The sequence below is a fragment of the Chelonoidis abingdonii genome, chromosome 2, assembly GCF_003597395.2.
Source record: "Chelonoidis abingdonii isolate Lonesome George chromosome 2, CheloAbing_2.0, whole genome shotgun sequence".
In the NCBI taxonomy this organism is placed as follows: Eukaryota; Metazoa; Chordata; order Testudines; family Testudinidae; genus Chelonoidis; species Chelonoidis abingdonii.
The window spans coordinates 192,078,699-192,099,522 of record NC_133770.1 but is presented as its reverse complement, the minus strand read 5'-3'; the positions used below and the strand labels follow the sequence as shown (position 1 = coordinate 192,099,522).

Below are 20,824 nucleotides of genomic sequence, written 5' to 3'. Positions count from 1 at the left end.
AATCTCCTATACACAAAACCAATCAACAACCTTGAACCCATTTCCAAGTTCAAAAATCTATCCCATTTCCTCCCAGCAGAGGAGGATATGGTTGTGATGTCCGAACTTGGCTTGCAGATCCTCTTTGAAATGTTTACTGACCGTGCAGGGAGCAGCTGATTAAACTTTCTTATGCCAGGAGGCAGGTTTCTCCCTCCTCAGCCAGTTTCTCCTGCTCCCTGCTGCAAGGCTAGAGGAAGCCCCTGCAGCTGCTGCTCAGTGCCAGGCAAGGGAAAGCACGGGAGCCTAGTGGTTCCGCAGCCTGATTGGAGGAGGGAGGGGAGTACACGCGGAAAAAATTGTGACACGCTGAGTTCACTTTTCGGGCTTGTTCCAATAGTTAAAGTGATTTTACAGACAGTCCTGGTAGTAGTATAAGTAGCTCCCGTTATTTCTCTGTCTATGTCATGCGTATGGAGGACCATGAAGTAGTTAGAAGAGGTGGGTTGGCTTGCGATTGGACCAATGGGTAGAAAATGTAAATTAACTTCACCCTGCCCAAACCCCCAGGCTCCAGCGCCTCTGCCAGCTGGTAGCTCCGGTGGTGATTTAAAGGGCCCGGCTCCTAGCTTCAGCTGAATCCCCGAGCCCTTTAAATCCTGATTTAAAGCCTGGGGATTTAAAGGTTTCACCTCCTCCGATGGAGGCCACGCCACTTCTGGCTGAGGCCCCTTCCCCTCCACAGGACTCTGGAGTACCAACAAGTCCTTTCAGTTGCTTTCACCCCTGTACAGAACACAACCTAAGTGATCATTCGGTCCACGAGGGGGTACATAAGAACCAATAGAGAAGGAATCCTCTCTCTGAATATGGAGTAGCAGCAGAGCCCTGAAACTGCAGTCACCTCAGCAGTGTGTGGCCAATGGTGGTCACGTGCACTTTGAAACAGTGAAGTCCTGAGAGGCTTTTTTTTTTTTTTTAAATACTGGGGAGAGATAAACAAAGTGGATGTCAACAGGGAGCAAGTAACCACACCCATCAGTTTATCACAGGAAAGACATGATCATGGGCTGACCCAAAATCAGTATCATCCGGCAGGTGATATTTGAGCACAGACACTCATTAAGGAGAAGGTGCTGTGTATTGGCAGGGCCTATACTGTTTTGAGCTTTAACAACTTTTTACAACTTCATTCTTCTCTTACCCCTTAGCCACTGTTATCACCACAACATTTTTGTCTGTCTTAGGGCTTGATTCAACACTCTACCCTAATTTATGTCCCTTCCTCATATTGCCATTCTCAGAGACCAAAATTTCCTAAAATATCCCTTCTTCCCTTTAGTGATGGAAGGGTGGCATTGGGCAGGAAACCATCCAGCCAACTCTGCCAGATTTCTGCCAGCAGACAGGTCCCCAGGCACAAGGGTTATGCTCCAGTGGCTATCTTCTGCCACTTCAAGGTGATAAGCCTTACCAAACCAGAGAATCCAGTCCTCTGATTATTATATGCACCCTATTCTCCCAATGTGGCCTACTTACTTAGTGTACTTTATTTCAGCCAACTCACTAAGCTTCTACTGCACTGCCCTTACTTGTCATTCTTCCTTTTCAACTAAAAGCCAATATCCTTGCTCGATAAGTTCTGTCCCAATTATCCATCTAAATAGTTATCAAAATGTCACTTTCTGCTTTACATAGGGAAACTTCCCGAAGGACAAAGAGCGATCTCTCTCATTTTTGTTAGGATACTACAGCAGTAGTTCTCAACCAGGGGTATGCGTACCCCTAGAGGTACACCGAGATCTTCCAGGGGGTACCTCACCTCATCTAGATCTTTGCCTAGTTTTACAACAGGCTACATATAAAGTACTAGTGAAGTCAGTACAAACTCAAATGTCATACAGTGGCTTGTTTATATTGCTCAATATACTGTACATTGAAATGTAAGTACAATATTTTTTCCATTTGATTTATTTTATAATTCTATTGTAAAAATGAAAAAGTAAACAATTTTTCAGGAATAGTGCGCTGTGACACTTGTATTTTTATGTCTGATTTTGAAAGCAAGTAGTTTTTAAGTGATATGAAACTTGGGGTACACAAGACAAATCAGTTTTCTGAAAGAGGTACAGTAGTCTGGAAATGTTAAGAGCCACTGTAATACATATTTGAGACAAAAATTTCAAAAGCACATAGAAGTCCCATTAAAAGCCAATAGGACGTAGGCACTTTTGAAATTTACCCTTAATAGCATTTCTCAGCTATGACTATGGAAGTGGTCATAACTCCTTAAAAATACTTTGTCTGTAGCCTATGCCAAGTGAGGAAAGCCAGTATCAGTGGCATGACTACATTCCTTCCCAGTAAATAGACATTATAACCTGCAGAACTGACAAATACACCTTTACAGGGCAGATAGCTAATACTGATCACAGCAGAGAGAGACAAGGTCAACATGCGAAGTACTCAATGTGCCACAAAATCAAAAGTCTCAGGGATGATTGTCAGTCAAGCTCTATTAAAGTCAAAACCAGACCTGTATATGACAAGTTAATATAGGCAATGTGCCATGACAGTCAGTAACCTTATAATAGTATCAAATTGTTTTTACTGTGTAAAATAACACAAAATATGAAGAAATTAAATGATACAGTCAGTTACCTGTTACATTTTGAATGACAGACATTAAGCCACTGAATGTGTTTAATTCCAATCTCTATCGCAAACTTCCAGTGACTTAAGTTTCCTGTTTGTAAAGCGAGGATAATACTTCCTTTTTCCTACCCTTCTGGTTTTTCTGTTTAGATTAATAATTCACTGGAGCAAGGACTGCATCTTACTATCTGAATATACAACTCCTAGCAGAATGGGTTGGGGCAACTATATGCTACTCCAACTCTAATATGGAGCACACAATGTACTTCTAAAGGGCCACAGCAAATCCTAGTTCACAAGTTTAACTTTTGGGCTAATTCCTAGAGATTGTAAGAATTTGCTGCTTCTCTCACAAGAAATGGAGGCGGTTAAGGTACTGAAATAGTGCTGGAGTATTTAAGCATGAAATTGTATTATTTCTAAATGCCTTCATTTTTTATGACTACTGTAAGAGGTTTGCTTTTTGTTTACTTTTTAAGTACCTCAGTACAAAGAAGTATATTTTCTAGTTTGAATATTAGGATATACTCATTCTATCTTAACAGACTATGTGTCCAACCAACATAAAGAAATCCATACTGCAATCTGTTGTCCAACAGTATTCCTTATTATAGTGAAGAAACTGAACATAATGTTTTCTAAAAGAGCATCAAGTTTTTCATATCAACGTTGGAAACTAAGTTTTGAGAGGAAATCATGAGTTATTTGAGGTTCAAATCACTTCTAAAACTGTCTGTTCTGCACAGCTACCAGCTGTTCAGCCAGCTTCCTTGTTTGTAAAGGAATAAATAAGTATAAGTAACAGTCTCATTTTCACAGATGCTAACATATGTAGTCCTCAGAGACTCCAGTGGAGTTTGTGAACACTTACAACCTCTAAAAAAATAGACCATGAGCTCCTTGGAACAGGGTTGTAATTTTTGTACTAGCTATTTTACCAGTTCTATCACACAGTCTATTTTCTATGGTCCTATGGGTAAATCATAACTAACGTAATTTTTTTAAACAATTACTTACGTTCTAAGCCCGGCATTCTCTAATACCAATTCTTCCAATCGATTGGATCTACTCACCACTCTCAGGATCTGCTCACAGACATCAGTGGACTGCCATGAAAATGATATAACAATATTACTAAAGCAAAAACATTCTTACGTCACTGAAAATATACAGCTATAAGCTAGGAATGGCCTCACATAATGAAGCCCTGGCCATAACTGGATCTCCTAGGTGTCACTACAATACAAAAAATGAATAATAGTAGCAGAAGCCTCCAAAACCCAGTAGGAAGACGTAAGATGCAATAATTCATTTGGGAAAGATTCTAAGTGGGAAATTCCTAAGTGAGAGGCAAACTAACAGAGAGTCATTCAAGGTGTAGGCCAACAAAACAGGACAAAACTTTATTTCCGACAGAAAAACCATGTGATTAATAATATTACTTATTTAAAAACTTTGTGTCCATGATAATCTTTTACAGAACAGACATAATTAATAAGCCTGAACTAGAATGACCACAAAACCGAAACAGGAGTATCACAATGCAGACCCACAAGGGACACATTTTGGCTGCAGGCACTCAGTGAAAGACCTTTGTGGTTGGGGAGTGTGCTCCAGGTATTTTAGTGTGGATCCTGCTAACCCACACAGAGCCATTACACACCCCACCATGTTTACATTAGTCATATTTTGTAATAAGTAATTTGCCTGGGCCGCTGCGAGATCCATGATGAGCCAAAAAATTAGAGTGAAACAAAGCTGGTTTTATACTATTAATTTGCTAATGTTGGAGACGGTAAAAGTGAAAAGAGAAATTTTGTACTTTTAAAATTTTACTTCAGCTGTGATCCCAAGAGCTATACACTTTTATTTTATTCTTTGTTTTGCTTTTGAACTCTGTGGTCCCCAACGCACAAAATCAAGGTTCCATTAGGGGTCTGAAGCTGAGCTTCTGCCATGACCATGACAGCTAAGATGATTTTGCTCAGGCCAATAAATTATTCTCCATTAGAAGTGCCCCCATGACACTTGTATTGGGGTCTGAGAGTCTATGTTTCTATCTGGTGTCTGACCCCACAGATCAATCAATTTCTAAGGCTAGATTTTTTAGCCTTTTAGCTTTTCAGTCTAGTTCTCGATTCATTTAAAAAACAAGAACTCTACAACACAGAAGGGAGAAAAATCTACTTTCAGTCCTTCTTTTACATAATGCAGACTGTACTGGTGTTTTAAGGACTGTCACTTTTCTACCACCACAGGGATTGATTCTGCACTTTTATATTTTAGTAACTGAGAATATGATCAATGGTGGTATACCAGTGTGATTACAAAGGAGTGGTTTAATCTGTTTGTGAGGAAGGTACAGCTGTGTCTACTGTGACAGACCCAGACCAGTGGGGTACAGAAGTCTGGTAGAGGGCAAATATACTGGTCACTGGATGAGTAGTTTTCTGTTCCCTGAGTGACTAGAGCAGGGGTTGCACTAGAGTAATCAGGAACCTGCAAGAACCAATTAAAGCAGACAGACTGATTAGATCACCTGCAGCCAATCAAGGCAGGCTAATCAGGGCACCTGGGTTTAAAAAGGAGCTCACTGCCAGTCAGGTAGGAGGAGCGGGAGCAAGAGGCACAAGGAGCTGAGAGTGAGAGGGTGTGCTGCTGGAGGACTAAGGGTAACAAGCGTTATCAGACATCAGGAGGAAAGGTCCTGTGGTGAGGATAAAGATGGTGTGTTGGAGGGAGGCATGAGAAGTAGCCCAGGGAGTTGTAGTTGTCATGCAGCTATTACAAGGCACTATTCTGGGCTGGGTACGACTAGGGGCGGGATCGATCTAAGATCAGAACAACTTCAGCTACATGAATCATAGCTGGCAAGTCGAATATCTTTAGATCAAGTTAACTAACCGTCCTCACGGGCAAGGATTCGGATGTCCGCAGCTCCCCTGTCCGACGTCTGGGAGCAAGGGCGTAGGTCGTGAAGTGACGAAGCGAGTCCTTGGTTGCTGGAGTCGGAGAGTTCGACAGGAGCCGCATTCGGGGATCGATATTATCGCGTCTAGATGAGATGCGATTATCGATCCCCAAGAAATCGATTTGCTACACAACCGATTAAGGCCGGTAGTTAGACAGTACCATCAGACAGGCTTGCAATTCCACAGGGCCTGGCTGGACCGGAGGTAGAGGGCAGAGCCCCAGAGTTCCCCCCCAAACCTCCCAACTCCTGATCAGACACAGGAGGAGTTGATCCAGACTGTGGGGAAGATCACTGAGGCAAGCAAATCTGCCAATAAGCGCAGGACTGACCAAGGTAGAGGAGGAAATTTGTCACACTACCAAAGACAGTGCCATAATGGGAGATGCAAAGAGCAATACATAGTATTGATTCTGGATTTGTTTTTCTTAAACCGGCTCTCAGTAATGTCATTATAATATGGATTTAGCAATTAATCAGCTTTTGTATTATCCTCTAGATATTTTTGACTGCCAGCTTGAGTGCATGGAATTAAGGAGTTACTTTAAGAAGCGGGTTTATGTTAGAGCCGTACAAAACTTGTTAATTGGATTCAATCAGTTTCAGCAAATCAAAGACACTAGGTTCTGTTTGCTAGGATTGCATCTGCTGTGGTTTGTCTGAAAAGTTTTATGTTTGTACAAACCCCAGAACTCCAAAGAAACCTCAAGAAAATCCCAGCAAAATAAAACATTTTCCTAAAGAAACCATAGTTGTATCACTCTTTCCCTCTACATATATTCTCTAATACATCTCCTCCCCAAACACGGCCCCATGCCCCTCTTCATCCTCTTACCCCACCAGCAACCCCTTCAGGTGCCTTTTTGGTGGGCCTCACCAAGCTTTACTATGTGCCCAAAGCTTTCAGTTGGTTGACTGAGTCTATCGCTGGCTCACTCCCAGATTTTCAGGGGATGGACATCAAATAAGCTTGTTGTTATTAAACCCCTCCTTACAAACATCCATATTGGTGTCCTGAGAAAAGTGCAATGTCTGACAACAACCCTAGTCAGCTCCTGGAACAGGAAATAGTCCAAACACTGCTGGTTTTGACGTTTCCATGCTAAAAGGTTTCACAGCACTGTAGTTAGCTTAGTGATCATGAAAGCAAAGGGCTAATTGTCACTCAAATTGAGACACAAGGTAATATCAATTTTGGACCAACTTCTGTCAGCGAGAGAGACAAGATTTCTAGTTTAGGCCATGTCTACCCTGGCACTTTCATCGTTAAAACTTTTGTCACTCAGAGGTGTGAAAAAAACACACCCCTGAACGACAAAAGTTTTAACGACGAAAAGCACCAGTGTGGGCGGCACTTCGTCAACAGGAGATGCTTTCCCGAAGCTACCGCCCCTCACTGAGAGTGGTTTTATTTTGTTGCCGGAAGAACTCTCTCCTGGCAATGAAGAGCAGCTATACTGCGCACCTTATAACAGCGCGGCTGCAGAGGCACAGCCACGCCATTGTAAGACGTGCAGTGCAGCCATACACAGACCTCTTCTTCAAGTCTGGGAAAGGAAGTGTCATAGCTAAATGCAAGGTGGAACAGATTGTTGGGCATAAGCAGTTGGCACATATCCTAAGGAACCATTCAAAGTAGACTGACCTGTTAACACCTCTTGCATTCAAGAGACAAAAAGAGGGGGTTAGTGGATTACAGATTGTTGCAATAAGCCATAAATCCAGAGTCTCTGTTCAGTCCATGATTTTTAGTATTTAGCAGAGTTATGAATTTAAGCTCCCAGGCTTGTCTTTGGAAAGTGTTGTGCAGCTCTCTTTTGAGGATGAGAACTGATAGGTCAGACAGTGATCACATTGTGAAAAATGTACTCACAAGAGCTCTGTGTGGCTCAAGAGCTTCTCTCTTTTCCCAAAAGAAGTTGGTCCAAGAAAAGGTATTACCTCTCCTACCTTGTGTGTCTAATATCCTGGGACCGAAGTGGATACAACTACACTGCATATTCCAATTGAGACACAGACAAGGCAGTACTAAGTAGAACTAGTTGAAAAATTGGATATTTTACCCCACAGAAAATTTTGACAAAATGAAGACAAAAGTTTAATTGTCTAAATTTTCAACATAAAATTTTGATTTTGGCAGAAATGCAAATACCCAAAGATTTCAGATAAAAAACAAAGATTCCAATTTTAAAATGCTGTAGTACCTCATGGGAGTTGTAGTTTGGATACCTTATGCTCCCACTCTCCTCTATAGGGCAGGTTCCCTAGTCAAAATAATGTCTCTTGTGATGCACCACAGTCCCCTTCTTGGTTAGGGGTGCATCACTGGAGCAGTAGTTCAGCTAGGAAGCCGGCCCCACAGAGAATAGGGACATCAGGCACCAGAACTTCAAATCCCATTAAATACTGTAGTGGCATGTCCACATCAAACTATTTGATGGTTTGTAGAAATAGTGCAGTCTTTGGGTGCTTGGGTTTTTTTGTTTTTGTTTGTTTTGAAGAAAAATGGAAAATTTCCACAGAAAGCAGACACTTTTTGTGAATTTTTTTTTTGACAAAAACCCAATTTTCCATCACAAACAATTTTGATTGAAAATTTTTGACCAGACCTAATACCGAGCAAGCTTCTCTGAATGGCTTTAACAATATACTTCAGTTAAAACTTGCAATACTACGCTATTTCAGTTTCAGTCCTGAGTCTCTGAAGCAGAGACTACCAATTGTGCCACATTCTTTGGTGGTGGTTTTATGATATGTACTAGAACAAGATAACCCAACTCAATTCCACCTCACTTTAACGTCAGAATTTGAAACTAGGACTCCAAAGAAGAAAGGGAAGTGTACTTTCTACATTTATTCTAAAGCCTCTCAAAGTTATTTTCAGATACCACAGCTTTCAGTACATCACTAGCAATCAGGTTTTCATGTAATGTGACACTATTGAGGGAAAAGCTACAAGCAAATTTTTGAGGTCAGTAAATTTGCACCAATTCGCATTAGCAGAGAATTTGGTCCCTCATTTTTAAGATCCACAGACTCCAATCCTAGATATGAAGAAAGATTTTTGGGCAGGCTTGAAAAACAATTAACCTTCACTTTTTAAATAAAAAAGTTTTTTTTGATTTATTAAGTTTAAAGTCATCCAATAATCAGCCATTTTTAACAGCTTCTTCCAGTCCACCTTGCTGGTTTGGTGGAACAACGTAATTATCTTACAGGATTACATATTTATTATTATATCTGACAGTCTTCACTCCAAGAAAGTGGATGCTTCTTCATCAGGATGTAATGCAGAGAGAGAGGAAAGACTACTTTCAATAGTGCAGGAGCAATGCAAACACAATCCAAATATCCCCCACCCCCAAAATGGTTTCTTATTTAGTCATACAATACTGCTGAAAACAGCTAAAAATAAGCACTAAAGTATTTTGTGACATCACTATATTCAAACAAACTCTGTAAACTTTATTAACTAAATGTTATTGCAAGTTGATTTTTAGAAAAAATATTTTCCAGCACAGTCTACTCAGCTTTCCATTGATGAATAATGCATCTTTCTGAAAATGGATACAGTGTGCTATAAAATACAGCAAAGCCAGATAACAGTAGATGCACCTTCATTTTATTACTTACTAATTTCAGATCCTTAGAGGACAGCTTTGTAAACCACTGATTGTACTCCAGAGCAGCAACTATAGGTATTAAGTCTCTAGAAAAAGAAAAAGGTTTTTAAACAGTGTTCACGCTTATTGTCAAGTTGGTCAGCTGAACACTTATTCTTATATACTTAATTTACTTTGACTCTTTCTTAATAGTCAATTATCAGGATTTTAGAAAGCTCTGCATTTTAAAAATATAAATAGTGGAGGGGGGAAATCAATTGGATTTGGTATGACTTGCCTTAATTTTAATATGAACTTTTTGACTGGTCAAATAATATCCATATGAATATTTAAACCAGGAAATTGTCTGAGCTGACATCCCTAGTCACACTGTTACTTTTTCTTTTCTTCAGCCTGTTTTATATTTAAGCTTCTTAATCACCATTAATTATAGTTGAGCATGATACTAAAAGCTTTGTGGCAGCTTGATGATTTAATATAATTCTGTGACTGACTAATTCTAGTCAACATCTCCTTATCTCTTCTCTCAAGTCAGATCCCCTAAGGAAACAGGGGCCGTGCAAAAGGATAATGTAACTTTCAGCACAAACTCTCTCCTAATTGTAAAAGGGATTTCACAAATGAAATTCTAAATGATTCCTGTTCCCTTATTCAAAGATTCTTAATTTGATCTGCTCTCCTTCTGTTAGTTTCGCCACAAATAAACACTGATAAAGGCATGCTGTTAAAAACCTTTGCATGCAACACAAGAGCAGAATAACACACAAAATATTATCATAGCATTTAGTATGCTATGCAGTACAACTCAGCAGTCAGATAATCTTCCCCTCCCCCATATTAATACACACACACACACACCCACCCACCCACCACCAGTCTATAAACCCTTGCCTTGCACAGTAGAAACTAGGACAAACAGTAGAACCTCAAAGTTACCAATACTTCAGGAATGGAGGTTGTTCATAACTCTGAAATGTTTGCAGCTCTGAAGAAAATTTTATGATTGTTCTTTCAAAAGCTTACTTTAAATGAAACCGGCACAGAAACAGTTTCTTTACCTGGTAAAAAAAATTTTTTTAAACTTTCCCCTTTTTTGTAGTAGTAGTTTACTACTAATACAGTACTTTACTGCATTTGCTTTTTTTTTTTTTTAAGTCCCTGCTGCTGCCTGATTGCATACTTCTGGCTCCAAATGAGGTGCGTGGTTGGCCAGGCAGTTCAAAACTCTGGTATTCGTAACTCTGAGGTTCTACTGCAGCTACTTTATATGTAATTATTCTAAATCTACCTAGAGCTAGTGCAAACTAAACTTTAATCTTCATAGGGCACAATCTGTAAAAATTAGCTTTTTTTTTTTTTTTTAAACACTTTTCCTTCCCAAGCTTTCAATCCAGGAGCATGCATTGGTAGGCATCTTCTCTGTACACACAGCTCCTCTTTCCATTATTTTTGCCCCATTTATCTGTTTTATTTCAATCATTTTTGGTGGGGATATTAAACAAGTGGGAGACTCAGATGCACCTGTGATTCTAATGAATGTTTCAGACAAACAGTGACTATACTGTATTCTTTCAGAACTGTAGCTTTTTATATTCTGAAATATAAGGCCATCTCTAATGCAATAAGAGAATGACGATGTGCAGCAAATTCATATTGTACACCAACTGTAAAGCTAATATACAAGAAGGTTATTTGTATAGTCTATCTTTGATATAGAAATATGGTACACCACAAGGAATGGGCCTATCGTCCATGTTGTTTAATATATACATGAAGCCTCTTGGTGAATTCGTTTCCAAACATAGTACAGTGTCATTGGCATGATGTTAATGATGATACACAAGGATTTATCTCTTGTCCAACAGCTTCTGCAATTTTGGTCTCAGCTGTGAAGTGGTATTTGAATATTGTTAGATGTATATATCAGGACTATTATATCTTCAAGCCTGGAAAAACAGAAGAAGTCTTTCTTTTGAGTAGAGATTATCTATACAAAACAAGCTAGTTTCTCCTGTGTGACTCCACTTGATGGGATTAGTATGAAGGTAATGAATCGGGTTAAGAATCTTGGTGTCTCTTTTGTCATTGCCTTGGCAAGCTAGGCATGGAACATGGTACAAACACAGATTTTTTTTTCTGTTGTGCAATTTGTCTCTAGTTCACATATCTATACCATAATGACCTCGCAACAGTAATACACAAACTTTGTGATCAGAAGAGCAACTGTTGCAATTCCTTCTTTGCAAGGTTTTCAGCAGTGCTGCTCCATCAACCAGCTACAACATATTCAACATGATTGCTCACTCATTTGAGCTATCATGATCCTAAAAAAATTCGTTTTTAAAAATATTGTCTGTCTATAAAGCGACGGATGACTCTAAACTGACACTGCTGATTTATAAATCCTCATCCTTAATTCCTGCCCCTAATTATATTTAAGACCTACTTCTATCAACTTATATGACTGGTATCAGTAACTGCGCTCACACAACTCAGCTGTTTAGGGATCCCATCTTCCCACCCATCATGCGTGAAGATGACAAGACAATTAGTTTCTACTGTGTAGAAGTTGTTCCCCATGGAAATCTACCTAATTTCATCCTTCACATTTTAGATGAACCTTAGGGTATTTTTGTTTAATTTTATTTGAAAAGGTGCTTCAGAAGGCTGTTAGCCCTACGTCTATTACTTTCCCCCATTTCCAATGCCTTCCTTTCCTCTTCTCCCCCTCACTCATTCTTGAGATTTCGATTAAAAAAAAAAAAAAAGATATAATATTTTTATTACATTTTGTTTTGATCACATGGTGTATGCTGTACAGTGACATCAGTGCTTTTGCTGGGAAATGAGAATGAATGCTAAATAAAATGATTAATTATAGACCATTTCCAAAAATAGAGATTTTCCACAACTTTTCCTTCACTCATTTATATTTAGTTATTTATATTTACAAGTTAGTGTGTTAACTATTTCACTGTTGAAAAATAAAGGGTTACTTACAAAAAGAATACTGTACATAACACAAAAGCATTGAAGGAAATGCAGAAAATCTCAGTAAGTCTCAACAACGACAAGTTTTGCCACCACATTAATGTTTTTCAACACCTTTGTCCCCAGTGTGTTTAAAGATGGTGAGAAATCTAAATATACTGAAGTATTTTTAAAACAAAGAACACAAGTTTCCAACTGAAGGTTGCTCTCACTTTCCCCACACAATTTATAGATTTACGGGATGTTCAAGCATACTAAAATATATGCTTCCCAAGTGAATATTCTGCTGCTAAGCTAAGCAAGCTCTTTGTACCTTTTTTTGGGGAGGTTGGGGGAGAGAAGGTAGGTTAAATAATTTTCTGGTTCACAGCACAATACACCTTCGAATAAAACATAAGAAGGAGCATTCCCACGTGGCGAACTCTGTTATACAGTGCTACTGTGTTAAACAACCTTGGTTCTCAAACTCTTATCTATAATTCATGGAATTTTATGCTGACCTCTAGCAAAAATGTGCACCTGCAAAACAGGTTTAACAGAAATATTTTACATTGTAGGAAAAATATAAAAAGCATTTGTGCAGTGCATGGAATGCATGGTAATAACATTGTTTCCTATCACCATGACATGTCACTGTACTGTTACCTCACAAGACAGCGTGCTGAGCTACAATAGTTTTCCTAGCATTTTAGTGATTCTGAAGGATATATGATAGTATTATAAAAATCAAGACTCTCACTAACGTTGGTAAATTAATATTATTGTTGCTTATTCATAGTGTCCTCAATGTTCTAGACACATTACAAAACACATACAAATACACTTTCTGCCCTGAAAATCTTCTAGGCTCAGACTGGGATCTCAGATCTCATAACTAGTATCTTTAATTGATACTATAAGATCTTGGCTTCCCAATAGTTTGTACCAGCATTTTAGCAGGTTTCCACACACAAATTCTCTCTTATTTAATTTCCAAATCTTGGGATGCTGCAGGGTCTTATCCTGACATCACAAAAAGCTTTGTGACTTGTAAATGTCCCTTAATAACTACTGGATCTTTGACCTGGAGAAGAAATAAGCCATCTGCTAGAAATTATCATCATCTTAAAATGATATTCTGATTCTCTAGCTATTAATCTTTGGAACACAAAACTCAATGTTGCATTCTCTGGTGCATCTTCTGCAACACAATTGCATGTGCTCCAATAAGTCTGAAAGTCAATTTTTTTTCAGATCTTAGGACGCCTGTCATCCAAACCAGCTGATTTGGACCATACGTGCTTCAGTTTTTCAAGTACTACTTTTATCTGCTCATCAATAGATAACACTTTTACAGGATCTTCCTTAATAATGGTTCAAACTTCTTTTCTATATAAGTAAGGAAGCCATTTTTAAGTAATTTTTTCATAACCTCATCTCATTTACTGATGGACCCTGACATTCTCTCTGGTATTTTTCACCTGCAATACATTTTAAACTATTGTGCCTCCATGCCTGTTTGGCTTCTATGGAATGATTCTGCTTGTTTGCTGTCTTTATCTTGCCTCAGGAAACCTTCACTGAATATTCTCATTTGCCTGCCTCCTGCTTTTCCCTTTTCCATTATAAGATTTTAAACCTCAGCTTTCTGGCAGATTCTTATTTCTTTCATGCTTCTTTCAGAGAAACTGCAGTCTGCCACACCTTAATTATAGTGTCTCAAGGTTTCCCTGTTTTCTTCCAGACTGGTGGAATTTAAATTAAATATTTCTTCCCACTACATCTTACATACTAAACGTATTCAAAATCAGCTTTCCTGAAAACCACTGTCTTTATACTGCTGCATTTAGTGAACCAAATATCATACTTAACAGAACTCAAGCAGTTCATGCTCACTGTTTCTAAGCTCCCCAATTATTCTCAATTAGGTATTTTTTCCTATCAGTGAGCACATCCAGGATGACTTCCATTCCAGCTGGAGTCTACTTTTTGAACAACAGGTAACTTCTAAATTTTCTGCAGACTGTTGGCAAAAATAATTTCCCCTACTCTACACACAAGGGGAAGGAGACTCTGCAGGAGCAAAGGCAACACAGTTTGCCTCTTCACTTTATTTAGGAGATGTAGAAAGGAACCTTCAAGTTGTTGTCCCCCAGACAGAAAAATATCTATTGGCTAATTTTATGAGTAAGTCAAATTTAAAAAGGTGAAATCAGATGGGGGGAAAAAAAAAAACTCACTACACTGCCCTTGTGGAAAAAATGTAAGTAAGCAAGCAAGCAAGCTCCAAAATGAAGTGTGCTCTGCATAGCTTTTGTGCTGATGGGGAAGAACGGCTTTGTAGAAGCTAAACTGAGGGTAAGACCACTCCATCAGGCAACCCCCAATTGACAACTCTCAGACTATCTTCATTTTACATGGGAAAGGATCAACCCTTTAGGAAGGACTAGTTAAGATGAAAGGAGAATTATTATTCAGAGTATTACTACTGCTCCTGGGGGAATTTTGTGCCACTGCATACATGTAGCATTCCTGTCCTCTGCAGATTTTTTTTTCTCTGTAGAAAATACATTCCGCCAGAGAGGCGCTGCAATTATGCCTTTTGCCCACCAGGGGCTGCTGTGGTGTCAGATGGAGGGCAGTCAGCTGTCCATAAGAAGGAGGAGAAGGTGCATTCCTCTCAGCACCCTGCCCACAGGGCCTGGTAAGGAGGCACGGGACATGCGGGGGGACAGACAGAGCAGGGCACATGGGGCTGCGGGGGGGGGGGTGTCACACAAACTGAGATTCAGAAGAGCTATGGGGTGGGGAACAGACTGGGGCAAGGACTGAATGGGAGTAGGGATGCAGAGCCACATGGGGACTCGAGGGTGGCTGAATGGGGGTGCATGGACACATGGGGACAGCAGGAGGAAGGGTGGTTGAGTGGGGGTGCAAAGACACATGGGGATGGGGAAAAGGGAGTGCAGGGACACATGGGATGGCGCAAATGTGCCTGACTGAATGGGAAAGGCTAGGAGTTGGTCAGGGTCTGCATGGGGGAGGCTCCCTAACAACCCCTGCCTCCTTCAGCCCCCCAAAAATCCCCTGTTCCATGCTTTTCCCACCCACGCCCAACAACACCAAGTTCACTCCCAAGCTCACAGACTCATAGACTTTAAGGTCAAAAGGGACCATTATGATCATCTAGTCTGACCTCCTGCACAATGCAGGCCACAGAATCTCACCCACCCACTCCTGTAACAAACCCCTAAACTATGTCTGAGTTACTGAAGTCCTCAAATCATGGTTTGAAGACCTCAAGCTGCAGAGAATCCTCCAGCCAGTGACCTGTGCCTCATGCTGAAGAGGAAGGCGAAAAACCTCCAAGGCCTCTGCCAATCTGACCTGGAGGAAAATTCCTTCCTGACCCCAAATATGGCGATCAGTTAAACCCTGAGCATGTGGGCAAGACTCACAGCAGCACCAGGAAAGAATCTCTGTAGTAACTCAGATCCCACCCCATCTAAGATCTATCACGGGCCATGGGCATATTTACCTGCTAAAATCAAAGTAATTAATTGCCAAATTAGGTTGTCCATCATACCATCCCTCCATTAAACTTATCAAGCTCTCCTTGAAGCCAGATATGCCTTTTGCCCCACTATTCCCCTTGAAAACTGTTTCCAGATTCACTGCTCTAATGGTTAGAATCCTCCTCTATTTCAGTCTACACTTCCAGCGTCCAGTTTATATCCATTTGTTCTTGTGTTCACATTGGTCTAAGCTTAAATAATTCCTCTCTCCTCCCTGATATTATCCCTCTGATATATTTAGAGGAGCAAGCAGTCTCCCTAGCCTTCTTTTGGTTAGGCAACAAGCCAAGCTTTGAGTCTCCTTTTATGAGACAGGTTTTCCATTTATCAGACTTATCCTAGTTGCCTTCTCTGTACCAAGGGTCTGCTCTGAAAAAGTGTTGAGCACTCACAGCTGCAACTGCAGTCAATGGGAGCTGTGCTTTGAATATATAAAGTGTTATATAATGCTAAGTGCTCTGAAAAATCAGGTCCTAGGCATCTCAAATATGGCACCCTACGTAAGTGGAAGCTTCCCTACCTCACAGAAGAGTTGTGAGGCTAGAGTCATTAATGTTTAGATGCTTAGACGTTTTTCTCTGCAAGCAGCCTTCCCAGCAATTACTTCCCTCTCCTTCAGCTCCTCCATTGCTCCTGACTCCCCTAAGTGTTTGCACTGTTTCTGTATTGTAGTTTAAATGAATTATTACTCAAAGTTCTGTATTAATATGCCTAGTAAGAAATCTATTTGTCAAAAAACATTTCCTGAATCTTTTTTTGTTTTCTGTATTATTACAGACATACTTGCTGACAGGCATTTTGAAAAAAATTACAAAAATAATTGATTTATTGGCATGATTATATTGCGTTATTTTGATAAATAAAATATGCAGAATTTTATAATATTGGGTGCAGAATTTTTAATTTTTTGATGCAGAATTCCCCCAGAAGTGTATTATATTTATTGGACATTGTTCACCTGTGGTCAAGATGGCTGAAGTCTTGCAAATTCAATTCCCTGGTATCTTGGGTCAGATAGATTGTATCCACATCCTGTTATAAATGCACAAAACAACACATCTTAGGAAAACTGTTTTTCTTGGTTTCACAGTCTGAAGCTTCTCATTTTTTGTATAGTTAGCTGAAATAAACCTCAGTGTGAAATACATACTTACCCACTGTACCTCTTCCCTATATGGAAATCCAAGCCAGTCACAAACACATGCATACATTTGTGAAAATCCCCCTGGAAAAAAGAAATAAAAGAACACTTTTCACTAAAGCAAACAACAAAAACAGTATGCACAATGTTTCAAAACTCACCCTCGTTCCCTCTCAGAAACCTATCCATTACACTGCAGGCAGAAGCTGAAACAGACCAAGACTATAGTATATTGTCTATCACATAGGGCAGGTTGCAATGAAGCTTTAAAAATAGCATCTTTATCCACCAATCAGGAGTCCACTCTGTGCTAATTACACCTTAAAACTAAATTACACCTTTACTGGGTTTTGCCAGAAATAGAACTGAACTTCCTGATGCTGATGATTCCAACTTTTTTACATTTCAGGTTTAAAATTTCGCTCTTACCACAAGGTCCCAGTTCTGTTACAGTCTGGCTGTCCCATAGCTCTTGGAGATTAGCCAGTCTTTCTGAGGGCTCCATAGTTACTTTTTTCATGATTCTCCTACATGCAAGAGGGAAGACACGCATGATTTTATAAGTTTCTACATGTGTGTCCACATATATATCACACACATGCACAAATCCTACATGTATTTTAAATATAATCTTATGTATTTGTCATATGTTTGTGCACACAAAGGAAAATATTAGCATCTTTAATACACCTGAAGTCTATTCCTCAAACCCAAATGTAAAGCTGCAGAAACAGTAAAGCCAGGTCTACACTACAGACTTATATCAGTATTGCTATGTCACTCAGGGATGTGAAAAATCCACACCCGAGTGACATTTATACCGACCTAATCCCTGGTGTAGACAGCACTGTCGGTTGGAGAGCTTCTCTCATCGACACAGCTACTGCCTCTTTAGGAGATGGATTAACTAAATTGGGGGAAGACGCTGTCCTGTTGGTGTGGGAGCATCTTCACTTAAGTGCTGTAGGTGCACTGATGCAGCATTTTAACTGTAGACCTGCCCTAAGTATTTATTTTTCCCTTCTCCCGTCCAGTGAACTAATCCCAGGACTCCTGGAGTGATCTATTCCGTTTCCCTCACACTCGCAAGAACAAACGACTCAAAGCCATGGCTCACTGAAGCAACATAGCTTCATGGCACAGGTCCACTAATTCAAGGCCCCCAAAACAACAGGGCTACAGTGTTAGACTATATAGTCATTACAGCCTGAGACTATGCTGCAACTATGCCAGGTGTGTGTCTTTTTTTAGACATGTCTTCATTGTAGTTCTTATTGTGCATAGCCTTTCTGGCACCAAAGGCTCAATAATTCCTGTTCTGTACCAGGCTCATCTTTTGCTCCAATTATTTTACATCATCAATGAGAGTAATGGCCACACTTCAAATGCTACTGTTTCTATAGTGCCACATGTGAAAGTTTCTGCTGAAATATTAAACACTGTGCTAGAGAGCATGAGGATTCCTGACGGGCTACAGGGGATCACACTTGGGCTATGTTGGTTCTAACCTCTATATTCAGATAGTTTTCTTTCCTCTACAGAACAAAAACAATTAGCCCCTTTGCCTTTATTCTTCAGAAATAATATCATGTTCATCTGAGGGGAAGAACAGATACGTATGTTTCCTCTGTTCAGTAAAACTCTAGAATAAGTTAGTAACAGGTGCTAATGGCGTGATGCATCAATTGCTTTCCCCTACAGACCTATGAATGTCAACTTGCTTGGCATATAGGGTATGTGGTTACAAAGCCCTTTTGATGGATTCTGGTCTGACCTCAGTTTTACAATAGCAAATATTCATTGACTTGACTTTGAGAATCTGTTGATTGACACCAGTTTGACAGCAGAATTACATCTGGCTTTCCTCCCTTCCTCCCCTCTGAACCAAGATCTCTGTATAGTTTCACAAAATGCTTCAGCAATGCCACCAAGGCAGCCCCAGAGAAAAAGGTACAAAGTCCAAAATAATCAAATAAGATGTTGAGAGAGATGCAGCTTTGAAGTCCTCTTTCTCCATTTTGGCTACAGTATCTCAAGCTGTTCCTGCCAACAAATTGCCTTATTATGAGCCCGAAGGAGGATTTTAGTCTCCATCATGGTAAACAGTAGTGATGCCTTAGGGATTTAAAATAAGAAAGGAAGAAAAAAGTACCAGTTTAAATTTAGTGACTATTTCCTACTCAACCTACAGGAAAGTTGAGTAACACAGGATGCAAAGCGGAGAGAAAACAATAAATGACTTCTGCTGTGTCATTTACATTTTTCCGGAGGGTGAGTATTAAAACTATTACTTGTGAAAGTGTTTGTCAAGGGGGAAATTATATTTTATAGGGAGCACATATATGTTTGTTGTTTAAACTCTTAGAAAATTAGGAGTAGAATGGAGAGTAGCAGAGTGATCAGATCTGGGAGGCACCAACTAAAATGGGGCATGAGAAAGACAAGGAACCAAGTGAGAACAAAGTGAAGAAAATCAAAGAAAAACTATTCAGCATTGCTGTAGGATAAAAGAATGCAGGAAAGGAGCATGGCAGAGACAGGAGAAAGGAAACAGAAGGTAGGAATGATTGTGAAAGATGAAATACTGAAGCAGAGTAGAAAATACAGACAAATTTCTGAGGGCAAGTGAGAAAGACAGCAGTACAGTTGTTTTGCTGCAGGTATATGATTTAACAACTGGGCTCCCCACTGTTGACATCTGAAAAATGATGAATGTCATAAGTCCTCTCTCCACTCCCCCATTTGGATTTTAGCCACGGATAAGGACCCGGAAAGAACTAGCCAACATCACAGTTGTTTATGGACACCCATTAAGGAAAAGAAGTTACTGAAAAACAAAGGGCTGGACCCTCAAGTGTGCCAAAGATCTGTGAAGTGAGGGGGCAAAAAAAGGTGATCTTAAGGCACCATTAGGCTCTCTTCCAATCCTTGGAACTGCAGAGATGAGTCTGGCACCCAGTCTTTCAAACAGCTGTTAGGTCACTGCGAATCTCCAAAATACAGCATGCTCTAGCCATGCCTGCCTCTATGCCAGACTTCACACTAGTTAAGGGTTCTTCTGTATTACTATAAAGGAGCTCAAGTGAAGGTCAGGCCCTGGTCCAAAACGTTGCTTATATCTAAGGTATGATCCTAACGAAAGGTGAGGACCAGAGGGCAGAGAACAGTGGCTAGTCGGCCTACCTGAACAATCTGGTGAGCTATATGCATTACAGGTGTTCAGAAAATGAGTACCTACACTGGAGACAGACCAGGGAATATTTTCCTGAGGCACGTTCCAATGTGTGCCATCACCTCATTCACATCTTCTGATGAAGCCATCTTCATGGAAATGCTGCATTTCTCTGTTTCAACAATCAGCTACATAAAATATAGATCAGACAAAAATATAAGCACTGTAGAATTAATTTCCAGTTAAAGAAATCTTTTGAATAATAATGGTTGAATGTTAAACATATGCTTATTTAAACATTGATTATTACAATCATGTGACAAATGCTCCAAGTAAGAACTACTCTCCAATAGAGGAAGGAAGTTTATATTCAAAGTTTTCTTTTTGTTTAAGCCAAATGTCTTCCACCATCACAGCATGAAAGTTTAAAAATGACCTGATCTCAAATGAAAGGTTTTAAAACAGCAGTCGTGTTAGTCTGTATCCACAAAAAGAACAGGAGTACTTGTGGCACCTTAGAGACTAACTAATTTATTTGAGCATATGCTTTCATGGGCTAAAACCCATTTCATCAGATGCATGCAGTGGACAATGCAGTAGGAAGATAAATATATATATTATATATAAATAAATAAAAAAATTCCCCTATCACCCCTATGGGTGGTATGTGTCTTCCTCAACCTCGGGTCCTCTACCAGAGGCCTGGGAGTTTGAGGGTTCTGCACAGTATCTTAGCTG

General features: G+C 39.8%; 1 protein-coding gene across 4 annotated transcripts in view; it reads right to left on the bottom strand.

Moving 5' to 3' along the window:
• Positions 1-20,824, bottom strand: part of CARMIL1 (capping protein regulator and myosin 1 linker 1) — a 282,448-nt gene that overhangs the window by 129,858 nt on the left and 131,766 nt on the right. For all 4 annotated transcript variants that reach the window (XR_012655331.1, XM_075062881.1, XM_075062880.1 and 1 more), the window contains exons 5-10: positions 20,153-20,274; positions 17,344-17,441; positions 16,928-16,998; positions 16,732-16,805; positions 9,239-9,314; positions 3,652-3,740 (exon numbers count right to left, since the gene is read on the bottom strand). Coding sequence is in view for 3 of the 4 variants with exons in the window: in XM_075062881.1 (XP_074918982.1) it covers positions 3,652-3,740; positions 9,239-9,314; positions 16,732-16,805; positions 16,928-16,998; positions 17,344-17,441; positions 20,153-20,274 (530 nt within the window). In the remaining variant the exon portion in view is untranslated. The remainder of the gene's footprint in view (positions 1-3,651; positions 3,741-9,238; positions 9,315-16,731; positions 16,806-16,927; positions 16,999-17,343; positions 17,442-20,152; positions 20,275-20,824) is intronic.